The sequence below is a fragment of the Nicotiana tomentosiformis genome, chromosome 8 (genome assembly GCF_000390325.3).
Source record: "Nicotiana tomentosiformis chromosome 8, ASM39032v3, whole genome shotgun sequence".
Lineage (NCBI taxonomy): Eukaryota > Viridiplantae > Streptophyta > Magnoliopsida > Solanales > Solanaceae > Nicotiana > Nicotiana tomentosiformis.
The window spans coordinates 49,560,814-49,581,285 of NC_090819.1; the positions used below are offsets into that span (position 1 = coordinate 49,560,814).

The window sequence follows — 20,472 nt, forward strand, 5'->3', positions numbered from 1 at the left end:
GGAACCAACACCAGAGCTGCTATAGATGGAAAACTATTTCACATAGCAACTATAATAGTATTGTTACACCCCACACTTTTTACCACGCATCAAGTTAATGATTGATAAGTGGGGTTTTTGATGCGGACAACCGGCCGGTGACACGTATGGAGGCAGAGAGGGGATTACACATTTGATTAGGCTAATCCCGGCTCTCTCATCGGGTGCTGCGATCGGAGCAGGGCAGGGTTACTCATTTTGCATGTATCGGCAATGAATTTTCCTTTATTTGGTGTTATATATAAAGGCAGCGTATCTCTCTCTCTCTCTCTCTCTCTCTCTCTCTCACTCATCCTAGAAGCTATCACCAATATTAGTTCTTCCAAAAATGCTCTGCACAACCCTTTAGAATTCTCAAAATAGTCTCAGGCAGTCGAAAGGGAATCAAGTAGGATCTAGCATGAAGGAGCTTAGAATCATCATTGTAATATCTATTATCTTGTTGTACGGATTTTAAAGATTCGTTGGAGGTAGATTAACCTAGCTAGTTCAATAAGGTATGTAAGGCAACTTTCTTTCTTGGCATGATTTGGTGTAAGTCACTCTCTCCCTTCCTCTAAAAGATTCATGTGTCGTAAGGATTTGGTTGTTCTGAGTCTTTCTCGATAATGTTGTCCCTTTTCTTGTACATTCTTGTCGATAGCATTTCTTTCAAAGTCTAAAATGTTCCAAGTTGGTACCTAGAGGTCAGAACGTAAGATTTATTCTAGGTCTAAACTTAATATCTTTTGAAAATGATTATGCATTACACTTATTTGTATATGTATCTAGTTTACTTTTTCGAGCCGTGATATAGATGACCGGGTGTGGCACCTACTGTAAAACCACTGATTAGTTGGGGATGAAGAAGATACAATGTGAGGCACTACCGAGCCCTTGAGTGGCCGGGTACGACCGAGCTCTCTATGAGGCCGAGTACACGATGATGTGATATAAGATAGTACCGAGCCCTCATATGGCCGGGTATGACCGAGATCTCTTGAGAATGGGTACAATCGATACCTCCTAAGGCTGAGTATAATGTGATGAAAGAAATAAACTTCATTGAGTCCTCCACAAGGCTGGGTACGATATGAAGTAATATGCCCCAAAGAAGGGCTAAATAATATTATATTATATCTAATGCGGAGTCTTCATGAGTGTCTTAACCCTTCATAAAGCTTGCATGTTTTTAAGTTTGTAGTTTCTATAGTTTATGCCCCCGTTGGCTTGTCTTCAGTATTCATGTTGAAAGCAAGTACTCATATCTCTTATGTTATGTCATTGATTTTATATGCTTTCTTAGTCTTACATACTCAGTACATTTTCCGTACTAACGTCATTTCTCTTGGGCATTGTGTTCATGCCCACAAGTACAAATAGACCCAGTGACGCCCCTCCCCAGTGTGTGCACGTTTCAGTTGTTGGTTGTCGCCCTTAACTTCTCCGAAGTAGCTATTCAAAGTTGATAGGTACCGTAGCATGTGTTATAAACATTTTGGGTATGGTGGGACCTTGTCCCGACCAAGTTGTGTATATGTATCTTTCCTTTTGGTACTCTTAGAGTCTTATAGACTAGAGTTTGATTGTATGTAAAAAGGGTAGATTAGGACCTTGTTGGGTACAGTTATGAATATGTATAAAATATCAATGATTCTGTTGCAAGTTTCGTTGTACATATTTTTAATTTCAAGTATTACTACTTGAAGTGCTGCTTCGGTCAAGATTTATGACTAAGAAGGAATAAAGCAAGGACGTCAGTTCTCACGGGCCTTCGGGCGTCGTGTGCCGCTCGCACCTCTCAAGGTTTGGGTATGACAAGCTTAGCATCAGAGTAGGTCAGTCCTAGGGTATTTGCAAGCCATATCAAGTAGAGTCTTTTTTATTGGTATGTCGTGCACCATACTTATAAACATGAGGCTATGGGATACCTAGGGTGAAAACCTTTCTTTCGGATCTAGATCGTTCGATAAAGCTGGGTCCTTAGTATTCGCTTCCATTCCTCATCTTGTTTGTGTTTATAGTGATGCCTACTACGAGATGTTAGGCAGTTATTGAGGCATTGAATGAAGAAGTAGGGTAAGGGACCAGCCAGGTGCCACCTGCCCCTATAGGTGAACACATGCCCCACAATGAGGCTGATACTTAAGTTTCGGGGACAGCCCTAATACCCCCAGAATGGCAAAGAAAAGCTAATGTGCCTCTGATTACTTCCCCTGTTGTTCCTGAACATGATCTATATATGAGAAGTGCTATGTAGTTATTGACTCGATTAGTAGCCTCTCAAGCCCAATGTCAGGCCCCTGCCATCTCAGAAAGAGCGAATAGTATGAGAGTTCAGGATTTAATAAATTTGGACCCCCAGTATTTATAGGAACCGGTCCAAAAAAGGATCCCCAGTCAAATGCAGCAGACCTTATGAGTTATGCATGCCACTGACACTAATTCCATAGAGCCTACCTCTAACAGATTGCGGGATGAGCCGTGATTTGGTGTGAGACTTGGGAATAGTCAAGGGGACCTCTTGCCCTAAAAGCAGGATGGAGAGAATTCTTCGAGGCATTCTTGCAGTAGTATTTGCCCATTGAGCTCTATCAAGCAAGGCAAGATAGATTCTTACAGTTGGAGCAAGGAAATATGAGTGTCCGTGAGTACAACATGCAATTTAACTCCCTGGCTAGGTATCCTCTTTCGGTGGTGACTGAGATGAGTGACCGAGTACATCGATTTTCTCGGCAGGGTCAATCTAAGAGATCCCGGTCCACGGGCGACACATGAGAGTTTCGAGGAGGGTTTAGCTCTCCATTTTCTCGGCATTCACCTAACTCAGTGTCTAATGTGCCATCATAATCCCAAGGCCAGCCTCGATAACGGACCACTTATTTCAGTCAGGGCTGTAATTTCTAAGGACAGAGTTCACAGAATAGCGAGGATCGTAGTAGGGCGAGACCCCCTATGCCACATTGTGGCTGATATGATAGGAATAATTTTTGGGATTGCCGCCAGGTTTCAAATTTGTTTTATTTTTGTGGGCAGCCCGGTCATATCATGCACGGTTTCCTAGTGAGAAATAGCATGATAGCGCCAATGGGATCAGGGGCAGCTACTTCATCGACGGCAAATCCTCGTAAACAAGGTATGCAACTACATATGGGAAGTGGTAGAGGTAGAGGTGGAGTGACTAGCTTAAGCGGACAATAGAACTGCGTTTATGCATTGACAGGCCGATAGAACCTCTAGTCCTCACCGGAGGTGGTCATAGGTATACTATCCGTACTCTCTATTAATGTGTATGCTTTGATAGATCCAGGTTCTACCATGTCGTATATTACTCCATTTGTTGTTGGTAAAGTACCTGAATTATTACAACAACCGTTTGAAGTATCTATGCCCGTGGGCGAGTCCCTGGTAGTTTGGCGGGTATATCGAGATAGTGATGTGATGATTCATGATCACCATACCTTGGCTGATTTGAATGAGTTAGAAATGGTGGAATTTGATGTTATTATAGGCATGGATTGGCGGTCCTCTTGTTATGCTATAGTGGATTGTTTGAAGAAAGATGTTCATTTTAACTTTCCGGGAGAGCCCGTTGTCGAATGGAAGGCTGATGTTGCAGTGCCAAAAAGGAAGTTTATTTCTTACCTTAAGGCTCAAAAGATGATCACGAAAGGATGTCTATATCATTTGGTGCGAGTGTAGGATGCAGAGGCAAACCCTTCAACGTTCAATCGGTTCTGGTTGTTAGCGAATTTTCCAATGTGTTCCCTGATGATCTCCTAGGTGTTCCACCCAAGAGGGAGATCGAGTTTTCCATCAATGTGCTACCCTATACATAACCAATATCTATTCCTTTGTATAGAATGGCTCCTATTGAGTTGAATGAACTAAAAGATCAGTTAAAGGACCTTCTTGATAAGGGCTTTATCCGGCCCAGTACTTCTTCATGGGGAGCCCCAATGCTATTTGTTCGAAAGAAAGATGGTTCATTGAGGATATGTTTCGATTACAAACAACTAAATAAGGTAACCATTAAGAACAAGTATCTGCTCCAGAGTACCATCAGTTAAGAATAAAGGAAGAAGATATTCTGAAGACGGCCTTACGGACCAGATATGGCCATTACGAGTTTCTCATTATGACCTTTGGCCTAACCAATGCACCAGTGCCCTTCATAGATCTGATGAATCGGGTGTTCAAGACATTTTTGGATATATTCGTGATCGTTTTCATGGATGATATTTTGGTGTATTCTCAATCAAAGGCAGAGAACACAGTGCATTAGCGAATGGTTTTACGTATACTCCGAAATCGCAAGCTATACACTAAGTTTTCTAAATGTGAGTTCTGGCTAAACTCGATGGCTTTCCTTGGGCATATAATGTGTCGAGTGAGGGTATCCAATTGGATAGTTAAACGATCAAAGTAGTTAAGAGCCCATAACTCCTACCGAAGTACGCAACTTCTTGGGCTTAGCTGTTTACTACCGAGATTTGTGGAAAATTTCTCATCCATCGCTGCTCTCTTAAAAAAGTTGACGCACAAGGCAGTTAAATTCCAGTGGACCGACATTTGTGAAAAGAGCTTCCAAGAGTTAATGGATAGATTGGCCTCAGCACCAGTTCTAAATCTCCATGAAGGACCCGAGAGTACGTAATATATTGTGATGCCTCAAGAGTAGGATTGGGCAGCGATATAATGAAACACAGAAAATTCGTCAATTATGCTTTAAGGAAACTAAGGAAACATGATCAGAACTACCCCACTTCTTGCTTGGATCTAGAAGTTGTTATATTTGCCTTAAAAATATGGCTCCACTATCTGTATGTAGTTCATGTTGACATATTCACCGATAACAAGAGCTTGTAGTACATATTCAAGAAGAAAGAATTAAATCAGAGGTAGCGGAGATGACTTGAGCTGTTGAAAGATTACGATATTGATATTTTGTACCATCCCGGGAAGGCAAACATCATGGGTGACACGTTAATTCGGAAATCCATGGGCAGTCTACAACATGTATAAAAGCCTAAGTTGGAAATGACCAAAGACTTGTACCGGTTGGCTAACTTAAGTGTACGATTGATCGATACCAGTAACGGAGGAGCCATAGTTCAAAATATTGCCGAATCCTCCTTAGTAACTGAAGCGAAGGCATGGCAATTTAAAGATCCAGCCTTGGTAAAAATAAGAGAAAGCATTCCTTCTTAGATAAAACAAGTGTTCAAGTTATTCGAGGACGGGGTCCATAGATATAAAGACCGATTATGTGTGCCCGATGTCCGAGGACTCTAAGAGCAGATTATGGCAGCGATTCATAGGTCTCGCTATTCTGTTCATTCACGGTCAACCAAGATAAACCACGATATTTGACAATTATACTGGTGGAACAACATGAAGAGGAGCATTGTTGGATATGTTTCTTAGTGTCCAAGCTGCCAACAAGTTAAAATTGAACACCAAAAACCGGGAGGACTGCTTCAGAATGTTGAAATTCCAACCTTCAAATGGGAGATGAGCAACAAGGATTTTGTTACCGGATTGCCACATTCACACCGAAGGTTTGATTCCATATGGGTTATCATGGATTAACTCACCAAGTTAGCTCACTTCCTACCAGTGAAGAATATCTTCTCAGCAAAGGATTATGCTAAGTTATAAATAAAAGAAAATAGTTTGACTCCATGGGGTTCCGGTCTCCATCATATCAAACCGAGGTATGGCTAACTTCTGGATGACATTTTAAAAAGGATTGGGTATGAGGATTAACCTTGGCACAACTTTCCATCCCCAAATAGACGGCCCGGCTGAATGCACTATTCAGACACTTGAGGACATGTTACGAGCTTGTGCTCTGGACTTCAAAGGGAGTTGGGAATATAATCTACAACTCATCTAATTTGCTTACAACAACAGCTACCATGCTAGTATTCGAATGGCACCATATGAGGCCCTATACGGACAGAAGTGCAGATCTCCTATCGACTGGTTTGAAGTTGGTGAAAAAATGTTATTGGGTCCTGAGTTTGTGCAACAGCTTGTAGAGAAGGTGAAGATGGTTTGAGGTCATTTATCAACCACTCAAAGTAGGCAAAAATCTTACTCAAATACCTGACGACAAGATTTGGAGTTCGCTGTGGGAGACTGGGTATTCTTAAGGGTGTCGCCTAGGAAAGGCATGATGAGGTTTGGTAAGAAGGACAAACGTAGTCCCTAGTATATTGGACCATGCCAAATTATTCATAAATTCGGTCAAGTTTATTATAAACTCGAGCTGCCCCTGGAATTGGAAGTAGTGCATCTGGTGTTCTATATGTCTATGCTCCGCAAGGGTTTAAGTGATCCATCGCATATTATCCCTATTGAATATATTTAAGTCACGGAGGATCTATCCTACAAAGAAGTTCCGGTGGCTATCCGAGATCGCCAGGTCCGTAAACTTCGAACTAAAGAAGCGGCTTCAGTTAAAGTACTTTGGAGGAACAACAACGTAGAAGAGATGACATGGGAAGTTAAGAAGATATGAAATATAGGTACCCCCATTTATTCCACATTACAAGAGGAAACAATGAGACTACCATGGCGGGCACACCCCAAGATGACTGAAGAAATGTATGCAAAGAGTGACTTCGATTCAACATTCGAGGACGAATGTTCCGAAGAGGGGGATGATGTTACACCCCACACTTTTCCCCACTCATAAAGTTAAATATTGATAGGTGGGGTTTCAGATATGGCCAATCGGCTAGTGACACGTATGGAGGAAGAGAAAGGATTACACGTTTCATTGGGCTAAAGCCAGTTGTCTTGCCAGGTGCTTTGATCGAGGCGGGGTGACCCGTTTTGCATGTAGCGACGGCAGATCTTCCTAGATTTGGTGTGATATATAAAGGTAGTGTAACTCTCTCTCTCTCTCTCTTTCACACTCATCCTAGAAGCTATCGCCAACATTAGTTCTTCCGAAAATGCTCTCCACACCCCTTTAGAATTCTCAAAAGAGTCTAAGGGAGTCGAAAGGGAGTCTAGAATGATCTAGCGTGAAGGAGCTTGGAATCATCACTGTAATATCTATTATCTTGTTGTATTGATTTTGGAGATACGTTGGAGGCAAAGTAACCTAGCTAGCTCTGTAACAAGGTATGTCAGGTAACTTTCCTTCTTGGCATGACTTGGTGTAAGTCTCTCTCTCTCCCTTACTCTAAATGATTCCTATGTTGTAAAGATTTGGTTGTTCCGAGTCCTTCTCAATGTCGTTGTTCCTGTTTTTGTACATTCTTGTTGATATCATTTCTTTCAAAGTATAAAATGTTCCCAGTTGGTACACTGAGGTTGAAACGTATGATTCATTCTGAGTCTAAACTTAATATCTCTTAAAATTGATTATGCATTGAACTTATATGTATATGTATCTATTTTACTTTACCGATCTGCGTTATAGACGTCCGAGTATGGTACCTATTATGTAACGACTAATCAGCTGGGCATGAATAAGATACAATGTGAGGAAATACCGAGCCCTTGTATGGCCGGGTACGACCGAGCTCTCTATGAGGCCGGGTATGGAATGATGTGATATAAGATACTACCGAGCCCTCATGTAGCCGGGTACGACCAAGATCTCTTGAGGCCAGGTACAATTCGGACCTCCTGAGGCTGGGTATGATGTGATGAAAGAAATAATCTTCATTGAGTCCTCCACGATGCCGGGTACGATGTGAAGTAATATGCCCCAAAGAAGGGCTAAATAATATTATATTGTATCTAATGCGTAGTCTCCATGAGTGGCTTAACTCTTTTTTAAATTTTGCATGTTTTTAAGGTTATAGTTTCTAAATTTTATGCCCCCGGTGGCTTGCCTTCGGTATTCAGGTTGAAAGCAAGTACTCATATCTCTTATGTTATGTCTCTGATTTTACATGCTTTCTTAGTCTTACATACTCAGTACATTTTTAGTAGTGACGCCTTTTCACTTGGGCGGTGTGTTCATGCCCACAGGTACAGATAGACCCGGTGACGCCCCTCCTCAGTAGGTGCACGTTTCAGCTGTTGGTTGTCACTGTCCACTTCTCCGATGTATCTATTCAAAAGATGATAGGACTAAAGCATGTGTTCTAATCATTTTGGGTACGGTGGTGCCCTGTCCCGACCAAGTTGTTATATGTATATTTCCTTTTGGTACTCTTAGAGGTTTACAAAATACAGTTTGGTTACATGTAAAAGGGTGGATTATGACCTCGTTGGGTAAAGTTATGAATATGTATAAAATGTTAATGTTTTTTTTGCAAGTTAGTTGTACATATTTAAAATTTCTAATATTACTACTTGGAGGCCTCGTCGGCCCAAGTTTTATGAGTAAAAAGGAAGAAAGCGGGGAAGTCGGTTCTTACGGTCCTTCCGGCGTCGTGTGCCGGTCGCACCTCCCAAGGTTGGGGTGTTACAAGTATGCCCTCGTAGCACAGGGGAAAAATCATCCCACACCACATCTACAACACCAACACTGCTTGACAGTGCCCAACTGATAGCGATTACTTAATATCACAGACGAATGAATAAGAAGAAACTAAAGATATAGGCTTCAAGTCGAAATAAAGTCGCATGATAAGGAATCAAGAAAAGGAAAGTTCTTAAAGCCCTACAACAACAACAACAACAACAATAACCCAGTAAAATCCCACTAATGGGGTCTGGGGAGGGTAGTGTATACGCAGACCTTACCCCTACCCCGAAGGAGTAGAGAGGCTATTTCCGAAAGACCCTCGGCTCAAGAAAACAAAAAGACAAATTGACAAAAGGAGACAATATTAGTGTCACCACAGCAATCATAGGAAAAATAGGAACACCATGAAATCCAGAAGAAAGATTCAAAGCAATCATAAGAAAAATAGGAACATCATGAAATCCAGAAGAAAGATGCAAAGCAAAAGTGATAGCTAGTAAATAGGACCTGCACTGAAAAGTAAAATAGTAAGAAACAACATTGCCACTAGCTATCTTAGACAAAAACCCTACATGTCTAGTCCCACAATTGTACGAAGTAAGGCACGACTCAACTACCTCCTAACCTACAATCCTAATACTCGACCTCCACATCTTCCTATCAAGTGTCATGTCCTCGAAAATCTGGAGCCTCACCATATCCTGCCTGATCACCTCTCCCCAATACTTCTTAGGCCTCCCTCTCCTCTTCTCGTGCTCTCCACAACCAGCCCCCCACACCTCCGTACCGGAGCATCTGGGCTTCTCCTCTGAACATGTCTGAACCATCTAAGCCTCGCTTCCCGCATCTTGTCATCAATGGGAGCCACGTGCGCCTTCTCCCGAACATCAACTGCAACATCCTCATTTTTGCTACTTTCATCTTCTGGCAATGTGAGTTCTTAACGGGTCAACACTCAGCCCCATACATCATGGCTGGTCTAACCACCGATTTATAGAAATTACCTTTGAGTATCGGTGGCACTCTCTTGTCACACAAGACTCCAGATGCTAACCTCCACTTCATCCATCCTACCCCAATATGGTGTGTGACATCCTCATCGATCTCCCCTCCCCCCTGGATAACTGAACCAAGGTACTTGAAGCTGCCTCTACTCAGGATGACCTGCGAATCAAGCCTCACATCCACGCCTACTTCCCCTGGCTCAGCGCTGAACTTACACTTAAGGTATTTCGTCTTCGTCCTGCTCAGCTTGAAACCCTTAGACTTAAGAGCCTGTCTCTAAACCTCTAGCCTCTCGTTAATATCGGCTCGCGACTCATCAATCAGAACTATGTCATTGGCGAATAGCATGCACCATGGCACCTCCCCTTGAATATGGAGTGTTAACGCGTCCATCACCATGGCGAATAAGAACGGACTGAGCACAGAACCTTGGTGTAACCCCATTACAACCCGAGTCTTAGCCCCATCATACATGTCCTTAATCACCATAATGTAGGGAACTGACACACTTTTTGCCTCCAGGCATCTCCAGACAACTTCTCTAGGAACCTTATCATACGCTTTCTCTAGGTCAATAAACACCATGTGCAGATCCTTCTTCCTCTCTCTGTACAGTTCCACCAACCTCCTAACAAGGTGTATAGCTTCTGTAGTCGAACGACCCGGCATGAACCCGAACTGGTTGTCGGATACAGACATTATCATCCTCACCCTCGCTTCAACCACCCTCTCCCACACTTTCATAGTATGACTCACTAATTTGATACCCCTATAATTGTTACAACTCTGGATATCACCTTTGTTCTTATACAATAGAACCACCGTACTCCACCTCCACTCATCCGGCATCCTCTTCGCCTTGAAAATAACATTAAATAACCTAGTCAACCATTCCAAACCTTCTATCCCCACCCACTTCCAAAATTTCTCCGGTTGAGCGATGGCCGCGCTCCCTGTGTTTGGGGCGAGACAAAATCCCATCCGATGTCAACTACGGATCGACATTTACCAAAAAAAGAAGATTTTTACCTTATTTAGACTTGTACTAGGTATTACAACCCATATTCGCATACGTTAGATCACGACGTACGTTAGTCGGCGTAAATCCGAGAAGAGATTATCTTTGAGATGATAAGAAATTAATCCTATTGGTCTTAAATGATACAAGGGTGTATAAGAGTGTTTAACAAGTATTATAAGTTAAACGAATCAAGGATGTTGTAACTCGTATTTTCCGGTAAAACTAGAAGAGCTTAATATTCTCAGAAGGTCGTGTTTTAAGGTATTTCAATCATATAATATCCATATCATAAGTTTTGAAGCCAAACAAGTTATGAAACAAAAGTCAACAAAAGTTGTCGCAACTTACGTTCATAATTTTACTTAAACTTTAGGTCAACAGTTACTAAGATTTTCTCCCAATATACTTGGAATTACGGGGTGATATACCCATAAAATTGAATATATATGAGTCTAGTTTCCAACACATTAAACTTTTTGTCGATACAACATTGGAGTAAAGAGATATTCGCATTTTTACGAGACAGCGCAACCAGCTCTCTTTGGGACCCACATAGGCGGTTGAGATATATTGATATATATGAGACGCTTTAATACCGTTTTAACTCATTCCTTTTCACTCCATTAAGACCCTAAACACCTAAAAACTCTCTCTCAAGGTTCTCTCATGATCCAATACACAAACAAAGGGTAAACAACACAAATCAAGTGTCGAAAATCCCGTGGCGCTAGTAAGTTTCTTGTTATTCTTGTTGTTGCTGATTTTGGTATGGTTCCGGCTCGTTTTGGAAGTTATTTTAAGTGGTTTAAGTTCTGTAAAATACTCTCTCAAGTTTTTTATATCAACTCTGGGTGATTTCAAGTCTTCCAAAGTGATTCTAGTGCCGAAAACCCTGAATTGATTGCTAGTTTTGCTTCCTTGTTCTTGTGGCAGCATTGGAAGGATATTCCATGGTGAAGTGAGGTAAAATTGGCATTTTTTTTTATCTGTTTAAATGTAAGAAACCTCTTATTCTACATGTATTTAAGATTATCCAAGTTGCGGCTAGGTCGTTCAAGCTAGAACTTGTGAGATATATATCAAAAGGCTTGTTAGTAATGTTGTTGGTTGGTGGACTATTTTGGGAGGCTTAATATGATTATTATTGATGTTATTTGGGCTGTTTGGTGAATCTTTTAACTTTTTGGAAGTCATATTAATAGGGGAGGTGCTGTTCATTTCATCGTAAAATAGGTTGCGGTCGATATATAATAGTTACGACGCTTAAACAATAACGATAGTATCATTTTTCTTATTGTAGACTAAGGAGTCATGACATTTGCAAAGCTTGAGATTGGGCAGTACATACAAGGTATGTGAGGCTATCCCTTTCCTTCTTTTGCATGACTCTGATTGTACATAATGTAATGAACGAGCTTCAAAAGATACTCCACTCTTAGAAGCTAGCAGTACTTACATTGTTTACCTACTTATGGAATGCTTGATGTTGATGTTGCTTATCTTATTATTATGTTATTAATGTTGTTGGTACTTACTGATTCTTATAATATTCATGATGAAGAATTAGTCCTAATAACGGATACGGAGGATACCGAACCTACATCACTCCGAAAGGTTTAGAATGTGATTCCAATGAGTCCAACATGCATTTTATTTGTACCTATTTTACTCTACCGAGCCGCGCTATAGTCGGCCGGGTATGGCACCTATTGTGCAATGACTTATCAGTAGGGTTTTAACGAGCTCCACGTGGCCGGGTACGATTCTACCGAGCCTTATAATGGACGGGTACGTTTTTACTAAGCCTATTATAGCTGGGTACGATATGATGATGATGGCCACAGAAGCATATGTTTTAAAAGTATATATATATATATATATATATATATATATCATGCATTTCATGTCAGTCGCCCTCAGAGGTACTTAGATGTTACAGGTTATATATTATCTATCCATGTTTTCCTGCCTTACATACTCAGTACTATATTCGTACTGACATCTCTTTTATTTTTGGACGCTGCATGTCGTGTTGCAGGTCTTGATAGACATGTAGACGCAGCTCACCGACCACAGTAGGCTGCCCAGTTCAGCGGTTATTGGCGAGATCCGTTCTCTGGATTTGTCGTAGTCTTGGTATGCACTTTTGTTATAGACATTATGGGTATGTCGGGGCCCTGTCCCGGCAATGTTGCAACACTTATGTTCCTTTAGAGGCTCATAGCTAGGTGTCGACTCATGTATAGTTTGGATTGCCTTGTCGGCTGATTTTTGTTGTATAGTCTCTCATGGCAGCTTGTCAGCTTGTACCTTATATATAGCTTCATGACAGCCTTGTCGGCCCATGTTATGAATGTTCATGCCATTATCTGTCATTGTTGGTTGTTCATGATTCATGTCTACCATTTATGTTGAACTCGTCGACACTTATAGATAATAAGAAAGGTTAGCTAAAATGTATGTTGGTGCTCGGCAAGTATGGCCCGGGTTCCAGTCATGGACCTCCAATTTGGGTTGACAAACTTGGTATCAGAGCAAGTTTGTCCTAGGTATTGTCTATGAGCCGTGTCTAGTAGAGTCTTAATTGTGGATGTGTAGTGTGTCACATTTATAATCAGGAGGCTACATGACATCTAGGGTTGTTACCATCTTCCTGAATCTAGATCGTGCGTAGAGTTGAGTCGTAAGTGTTCATCTCTAATATTCACCTTGTTTTCTTTCAGCGATGCCTTCGACTAGGAAGCAAGCAATTAGTAAACGGCTTAAGACAGCTGCGGGAGTGCGTACCGATCAGGTGCCTTCATCCAGAGTAGGCCAAAGTGAGTTTCAGGGCAAGGAACCGTCTCATACCTCATCTACTCCATTTCCTCCAGAGGATATTAGGAGGGACCCAGCACCTCTTGTTCCTCCGTCTGGAAATATAGACCACGATATGAGTAGTCAGGTGCAGTTGTTGACTAGATTGGTAGCTGCTCAGGTTTAGAGGCAGAATATCGGTGTTGCTGATAAACTGGTTAGTGCGAGAGTTCGTGATATTATTAATCTAGATCCTCTAGTGTTTACTGGATCAGACCCCAAGGAGGACCCACAGACCTTTATTGATCAGGTTCATCATACACAGTGGGTTATGCACGCTAGTGATACAGAGGCAGTAGAGTTGGCTTCTTATCGGTTATGAGATTTAGCGGTTTTCTGGTATGATAGTTGGGAGATATCCAACGGTCCAAACTCTCCTCCAGTTGTGTGGAAGGAATTTTCTGAGGCCTTTCTTCATCACTACTTGTTAGTTGAGATACGACGAGCTAGAGTTGATAAGTTCTTGATCTTTCGACAAGGTAATATGAGTGTGCGAGAGTATAGTATGCATTTTGATTCTTTAGCAAGGTATGCTCCCCATATGGTGGCCGAGATGAGGGATAGGATGCACCTGTTCGTGAATGGGTTGGGACCACATCTGATAAATGAGTGCATGACAGCCTCCTTGGTGGAGGGCATGGATATTTCCCGTATTCAGGCTTATGCCTAGACACTAGAGGATCGTAAATGCCAGCGAAGGGAAGATAAATGAGTGCATGACAGCCTCCTTGTTTGCGCCACCTGTAGCTAGTGCTCCTCCATAGTTTCAGAGGCCTCGGTATGATCGATCTATCTATTCTGGTCTAGGTCAGAGTTCGTGGGCATCAGGCTCAAAATATCATAGGGCTATTAGTCAGACGAGCCCCCCAGTACCCCGTTGTGATCAGTACATCAAGGCCCACTTTGGATTGTGTTATCGAGGTTCCAATTTTTGCTATTCTTGTGGACAGCCTGGCCATATGATACGGGATTTTCCTAACAGATGAGGTGGTGGTATGGCTCAGCCAACTAGATCTATGTCTATCCATGCTTACATTACTGTTCTTATTTATGCTTTCCTGTCTTACATACTCAGTACTATATTCGTACTGACATCTCTTTTATTTGTGGACGCTGCATGTCGTGCTGCAGGTCTTGATAGACATGTAGACGCAGCTCACCGACCACAGTAGGCTGCCTAGTTTAGCGATTATTGGCGAGATCCGTTCTCCGGATTTGTCGTGGTCTTGGTATGCACTTTTGTTATAGACATTATAGGTATGTCGGGGCCCTGTCCCGGCAATGTTGCAACACTTATGTTCCTTTAGAGGCTCATAGATAGGTATCGACTCATGTATAGTTTGGATTGCCTTGTCGGCTGATTTTTTTTATATAGTCTCTCATGGAAGCTTGTCAGCTTGTACCTTATATATAGCTTCATGACAGCCTTGTCGGCCCATGTTATGTATGTTCATGCCATTAACTGTCATTGTTGGTTGTTCATGATTCATGTCTACTATTTATGTTGATCTCGTCGACACTTATAGATAATAAGAAAGGTTAGCTAAAATGTATGTTGGTGCTCGGCAAGTATGGCCCGGGTTCCAGTCATGGACCTCCAATTTGGGTTGACAAACTTGGTATCAGAGTAAGTTTGTCCTAGGTATTGTCTATGAGCCGTGTCTAGTAGAGTCTTAATTGTGGATGTGTAGTGTGTCACATTTACAATCAGGAGGCTACATGACATCTAGGGTTGTTACCATCTTCCTGAATCTAGATCGTGCGTAGAGTTGAGTCGTAAGTGTTCATCTCTAATATTCACCTTGTTTTCTTTCAGCGATGTCTTCGACTAGGAAGCAACCGATTAGTAAACGGCTTGAGATAGCTGCGGGAGTGGGTACCGGTCAGGTGCCTCCATCCAGAGTAGCCCAAAGTGAGTTTCAGAGCAAGGAACCGTCTCATACCTCATCTACTTTGTTTCCTCCAGAGGATACTAGGAGGGACCCAGCACCTCTTGTTCCTCCGTCTGGCACTACAGACCACGATATGAGTAGTCCGGTGCAGTTTTTGACTAGATTGGTAGCTGCTCAGGTTCAGAGGCAGAATATCGGTGTTGCTGATAAACGGGTTAGTGCAAGATTTTGTGATATTATTAATCTAGATCCTCCAGTGTTTACTGGATCAGACCCCAAGGAGGACCCACATACTTTTATTGATCAAGTTCATCATACACTGCGGGTTATGCATGCTAGTGATATAGAGGTAGTAGAGTTGGCTTCTTATCGGTTACAGGATGTAGCGTTTTTCTGGTATGATAGTTGGGAGATATCCAACGGTCCGAACTCTCCTCCAGTTGTGTGGAAGGAATTTTCTGAGGCCTTTCTTCATCACAACTTGCCAGTTGAGATACGACGAGCTAGAGTTAATAAGTTCTTGATCCTTCGACAAGGTAATATGAGTGTGCGAGAGTATAGTATGCAGTTTGATTCTTTAGCAAGGTATGCTCCCCATATGGTGGCCGAGATGAGCGATAGGATGCACATATTCATGAATGGGTTGGGATCACATCTGATAAATGAGTGCACGACAGCCTCCTTAGTGGAGGACATGGATATTTCCCGTATTCAGGCTTATGCCTAGACACTAGAGGATCATAAATGCCAGCGAAGGGCAGATAGGGAGTAGGATAGGGGCAAGCATAAGAAGGCAAGATTCGCAGGGTATTCTGGTGACATCAGAGGTAGTATCAGGCCCCAGTCTTTGAGGAGTTCGGTGCCACCTGTAGCTAGTGCTCCTCCACAGTTTCAAAGGCCTCAGTATGATCGATCTATCTATTCTGGTCCAGGTCAGAGTTCGTGGGCATCAGGCTCAAAATATCATAGGGCTATTAGTCAGACGAGCCCCCCAGCACCCCATTGTGATCAGTACAGCAAGGCCCACTTTGGACTGTGTTGTCGAGGTTCCGATGTGTGCTATTCTTGCGGACAGCCTGGCCATATGATGTGGGATTGTCCTAACAGAGGAGGTGGTGGTATGGCTCATCCAACTAGATCTATGTCTAGTTCTTCCTTATAAGTTAGACCTCCAGCACGGGGTTTTCAGCAGTCGACATATCGTGGTAGAGGTAGAGGTGCAGTGCCAAGTTCGAGCGGTACTCAAAATCGAACCTATGCTCTAGTAGGTCGATAGGATCTCGAGTCGTCTCTATTTTCTTATGATGTATATGCACGGATTGATCCGAGATCTACAATATCATAAGTTACACCCTTTGTGGCTAATAAGTTTGGCGTTGAACCTGAATTGATAAGTAAACCACTTGTGGTATCCACTCTGATAGGAGATTCTGTTATTGCTAGAAGGGTATATAGAGGTTACACAGTGATGATTTGCGTCGTCAAACCTCGGTGAATCTATTCGAGTTAGAAATGGTTGATTTTGATGTGATAATGGGAATGGACTGGTTGGCCTCATGCTATGCAAACGTTGATTGTCGTACGAAGATGGTTAGGTTTTAGTTTACCGGTGAACCCCTCATTGAATGGAAGGGGAACATTTCTACGCTGAAAGGTAGGTTTATTTCCTATGTTAAGGCAAGGAAGATGATCTCAAAAGGTTACATTTATCATCTCGTTCGCGTTAGGGATACGGAGGCGAAGCCGCCTACTCTACAATCAATCCTCGTGGTCAATGAATTTCTAGACATTTTCCCAAATGAACTCCCAGGCCTTCCTCCTGAAAGGGAGATTGAGTTTAGCATTGATGTGTTACCTGACACTCAACCGATCTCTATCCCTCCATACAGGATGACCCCGGCAGAGTTGTGACAGTTGAAGGCGTAGTTGAAGGACTTGTTGGGTAAGGGCTTCATTAGTCCTAGCACTTCACCTTGGGATGCGCCAGTCTTGTTCGTGTGAAAGAAAGACGGGTTGTTAAGGATGTGTATCGATTATCGGCAGTTGAATAAGGTTACTATAAAGAACAAGTATCCACTTCCAAGGATTGACGACCTGTTTGACCAACTCCAAGGTGCCAATTATTTCTCCAACATTAACTTACGTTTAGGGTATCATCAGGTGAGGGTTAAGGAGAAGGATATTTCAAATATGGCCTTCCGAACAAGATATGGCACTTTGATTTCTTGGTGATGTCGTTTGGGCTAATAAATGCTCCAGCAGCTTGTATGGATCTCATGAATAGTGTATTCAGACCCTATCTTGACGTGTTTGTGATCGTATTCATTGATGACATTTTGGTGTATTCTCATACGGAGGTGGAACATGCGGGCCACTTGAGGATAGTATTACAGACCCTTCAGGATTGTAAGTTATATGCTAAGATCTGCAAATGTGAATTCTGGCTGAACTGAGTAGCATTCCTTGGCCATGTGATATCTGACGAAGGTTTTAGTATCGACATTCAGAAGATCGATGAGTGAAGAACTGGCCGAGACCTACAACACCGTCAGAAGTTCGCAGCTTCCTGGGACTAGTAGGATATTATAAGTAGTTTGTAGAAGGGTTTTCCTCTATAACAGTACCATTGACTAAGTTAACACAGAAAGCTACCAAGTTCCTGTCGTCTGACTAAGTTAACACATCTACACATATCACAAGAGTTTACAATACATCTTCAAGCATAAGGACAATGTAGCTGGCTTGAATTCCTGAAAGACTACGATGTTGAGATATTGTACCATCCCAGTAAAGCCAATGTTGTGACAGACGTTCTCAGTAGTAAGTCAATGGGAAGCTTAGTACACATTGAGGCAGGTAGACAAGGGTTGACTAAAGAGCTTCATCAGCTGGCCAATATGAGAATCAGATTGTTAGACTCTAATGACGGAGGTATTATTGTACAGAATACAGTAGTAAAAGCACGGCAATATGAAGATCCTACCTTAGTACGATTGAGAGAGGGCATTCAGCAGCGTAAGATTACGGATTTCGAGATCGGAGGAGATAGGGCTCTGAGATAACAGGGTCAATCATGTGTGCCTGGTGTGGCAGGATTGCGAGAGAAGATTACGATTGAGATTCATCAGTCCCAATATTACATACATCCCGGCTCGACAAAGATGTATCATGACTTTAAGGAGTTATATTGGTGGAATAACATGAAGAAGTCTATTGTAGAATTTGTAGCCCAGTGTCCTAATTGTCAACAAGTAAAGATCGAGCATCAGAAACCCAGTGGATTGATTCAGAATATAGAGATTCCGACCTAGGAATGGGAGGTGATCAATATGGACTTCATTATTGGATTACCTTGCTCTTATCATAAGTTTGACTCCATCTCGATTATAGTTGATCGACTTACAAAATCTGCCCATTTTTTGCAAGTTAAGACAACTTACATGGCTGAAGATTATGTGAGGTTTTATATCAAGGAGATTGTTAGGCTTCATGGTGTGCCGATATCTATTATATCAGACCGAGGATCTCAATTTACGGCTTACTTTTGGAGGTCTTTTCAGAAGGGTTTAGGCACATAAGTGAATCTTAGCACTGCATTGCATCCGCAGACTGATAGACAGGCTAAACGTACCATTCAGACACTCAAAAATATGCTAGAGCATGTGTTCTAGATTTCAAGGGGAATTGGGATGACCATCTGCCACTCATAGAATTCGCCTACAATAATAGCTACCATTCTAGTATTAAAATGTGCGCGTACGAGGCACTGTACGAGAGGAGATGTAGATCACCAGTTAGATAGTTCGAAGTCGGTGAAACAGAATTATATGGGCAGATTTGATTCACCAAGCCATTGAGAAGGTGAAAGTGATACAGGAATGACTGAGGACGGTGCAAAGCAGGCAAAAGTCTTATTCCGATGTCCGACGTCATGATCTGGAGTTTGAGGTTAGTGATTGGGTTTTCCTGAGGATCTCACCGATGAAGGGTGTTATGCATTTTGGGAAGAAGGGTAAGCTGAGTCCGCGTATATCGGGTCGTACAAGATTCTTTGATGAATTGGACAGGTTGCCTATGAGTTAGAATTGCCATCCGAATTGGAATTCGTCCACCTGGTATTCCATGTATCTATGTTGAGGAAATGTATTGGAGACCCTTCTCGGGTCATCCCTATCAAATATGTACAAGTTACAGAGGATCTATCATATGAAGAAGTGTCAGTAGCTATATTAGATCGACAAGTCCGCAAGCTGAGAACAAAGGATATAGCTTCCTTCAAAGTATTGTGGAGGAACAAGAATGCGGAAGAAATGACATGGGAATCATAAGAGGAGATGAAGTCTAAATACCCTTACCTATTCCAGGTTGAAGATAACGATAATGCCAGGGGAACGCATGACTCAATGGAAGCTGAAACGGCTCTATGAGGTAAGCAATAGCTTGAGAATACTCTTCCTTAATACAAAATGGTGATATGCAGATAATGTACATATCCATAATGCTTTGTATAGCCTTGTGAGGCCATAGGTTAGGTTTAACTGCTTGCAAGTTTGGCTAGTGTCCATTTTATAGGGGAAATTCGGTCGGAAATTTCCATCGGAATCCACGATGAGTTAAACTCCCCATAAACCCTTACATTCGAAGATGAATGTTCCTAAGGAGGGAGGGTGTTACAACCCATATTCGCGTACGTTAGATCACGGCGTAAGTTAGTCGACGTAAATCCAAGAAGAGATTATCTTTAAGATGATAAGAAATTAATCCTATTGGTCTTAAATGATACAAGGGTGTATAAGAGTGGTTAACAATTATTAGAAGTTAAACGAATCAAGGATGTTGTAACCCATATTTTCGGGTAAAACTAGAGGAGCTTAGCATTCTCAGGAGGTCGTATTTTAAGGTATTTGAATCATATAATATCTTTATCATAAGTCTTGAAGTCAAACAAGTTATGAAACAAAAGTCGACAAAAAGTGTCGCAACTTATGTTCATAATTTTACTTAAACTTTAGGTCAATTATTACTAAGTTTTTCTCCCAATTTACTTGGAATTATGGGGTGATATACCCACTAAATTAAAGATCTATGAGTCTGGTTTCCAACGCATTAAATCGTTCATCGATACAACATCAGAGTGGAGAGATATTCGCGTTTTCGCGAGACTACGCAAGCAGCTCTCTATAGGACCCACATAGGCGGTTGAGATATATTGATATATATGAGACGCTTTAAGCCCATTTTAA

General features: G+C 42.0%; 2 protein-coding genes across 2 annotated transcripts; both read left to right on the top strand.

Annotated features, from left to right (window-relative positions):
- The first annotated feature begins 3,105 nt into the window (after positions 1-3,105).
- LOC138897447 (uncharacterized) lies at positions 3,106-3,720 on the top strand. The gene is made up of 2 exons (XM_070183418.1): positions 3,106-3,154; positions 3,323-3,720. The coding sequence occupies exons 1-2, from the start codon at positions 3,106-3,108 to the stop codon at positions 3,718-3,720; spliced, it is 447 nt and encodes a 148-aa protein (XP_070039519.1).
- Positions 3,721-3,881: 161 nt separating this feature from the next.
- LOC138897448 (uncharacterized) lies at positions 3,882-18,291 on the top strand. Its single transcript, XM_070183419.1, has 7 exons — positions 3,882-4,074; positions 13,205-13,458; positions 13,553-13,587; positions 13,686-13,865; positions 14,413-14,468; positions 15,154-15,814; positions 17,967-18,291. Exons 1-7 carry the CDS (start codon positions 3,882-3,884, stop codon positions 18,289-18,291), a joined length of 1,704 nt encoding a protein of 567 aa, XP_070039520.1.
- The last annotated feature ends 2,181 nt before the right edge of the window (positions 18,292-20,472 follow it).

Excerpts from the sequence above, each read along its gene's own strand:
- LOC138897447 (XM_070183418.1), top strand. The coding sequence starts at position 3,106 with ATGGGATCAGGGGCAGCTACTTCATCGACGGCAAATCCTCGTAAACAA. Across the intron at positions 3,155-3,322 it reads GGCAAATCCTCGTAAACAAG|ATCCAGGTTCTACCATGTCG; the intron begins GTATGCAACTAC and ends ATGCTTTGATAG.
- LOC138897448 (XM_070183419.1), top strand. The coding sequence starts at position 3,882 with ATGGCTCCTATTGAGTTGAATGAACTAAAAGATCAGTTAAAGGACCTT. Across the intron at positions 4,075-13,204 it reads GAACAAGTATCTGCTCCAGA|CGATGCCTTCGACTAGGAAG; the intron begins GTACCATCAGTT and ends GTTTTCTTTCAG. Across the intron at positions 14,469-15,153 it reads CGCTGCATGTCGTGCTGCAG|CGATGTCTTCGACTAGGAAG; the intron begins GTCTTGATAGAC and ends GTTTTCTTTCAG.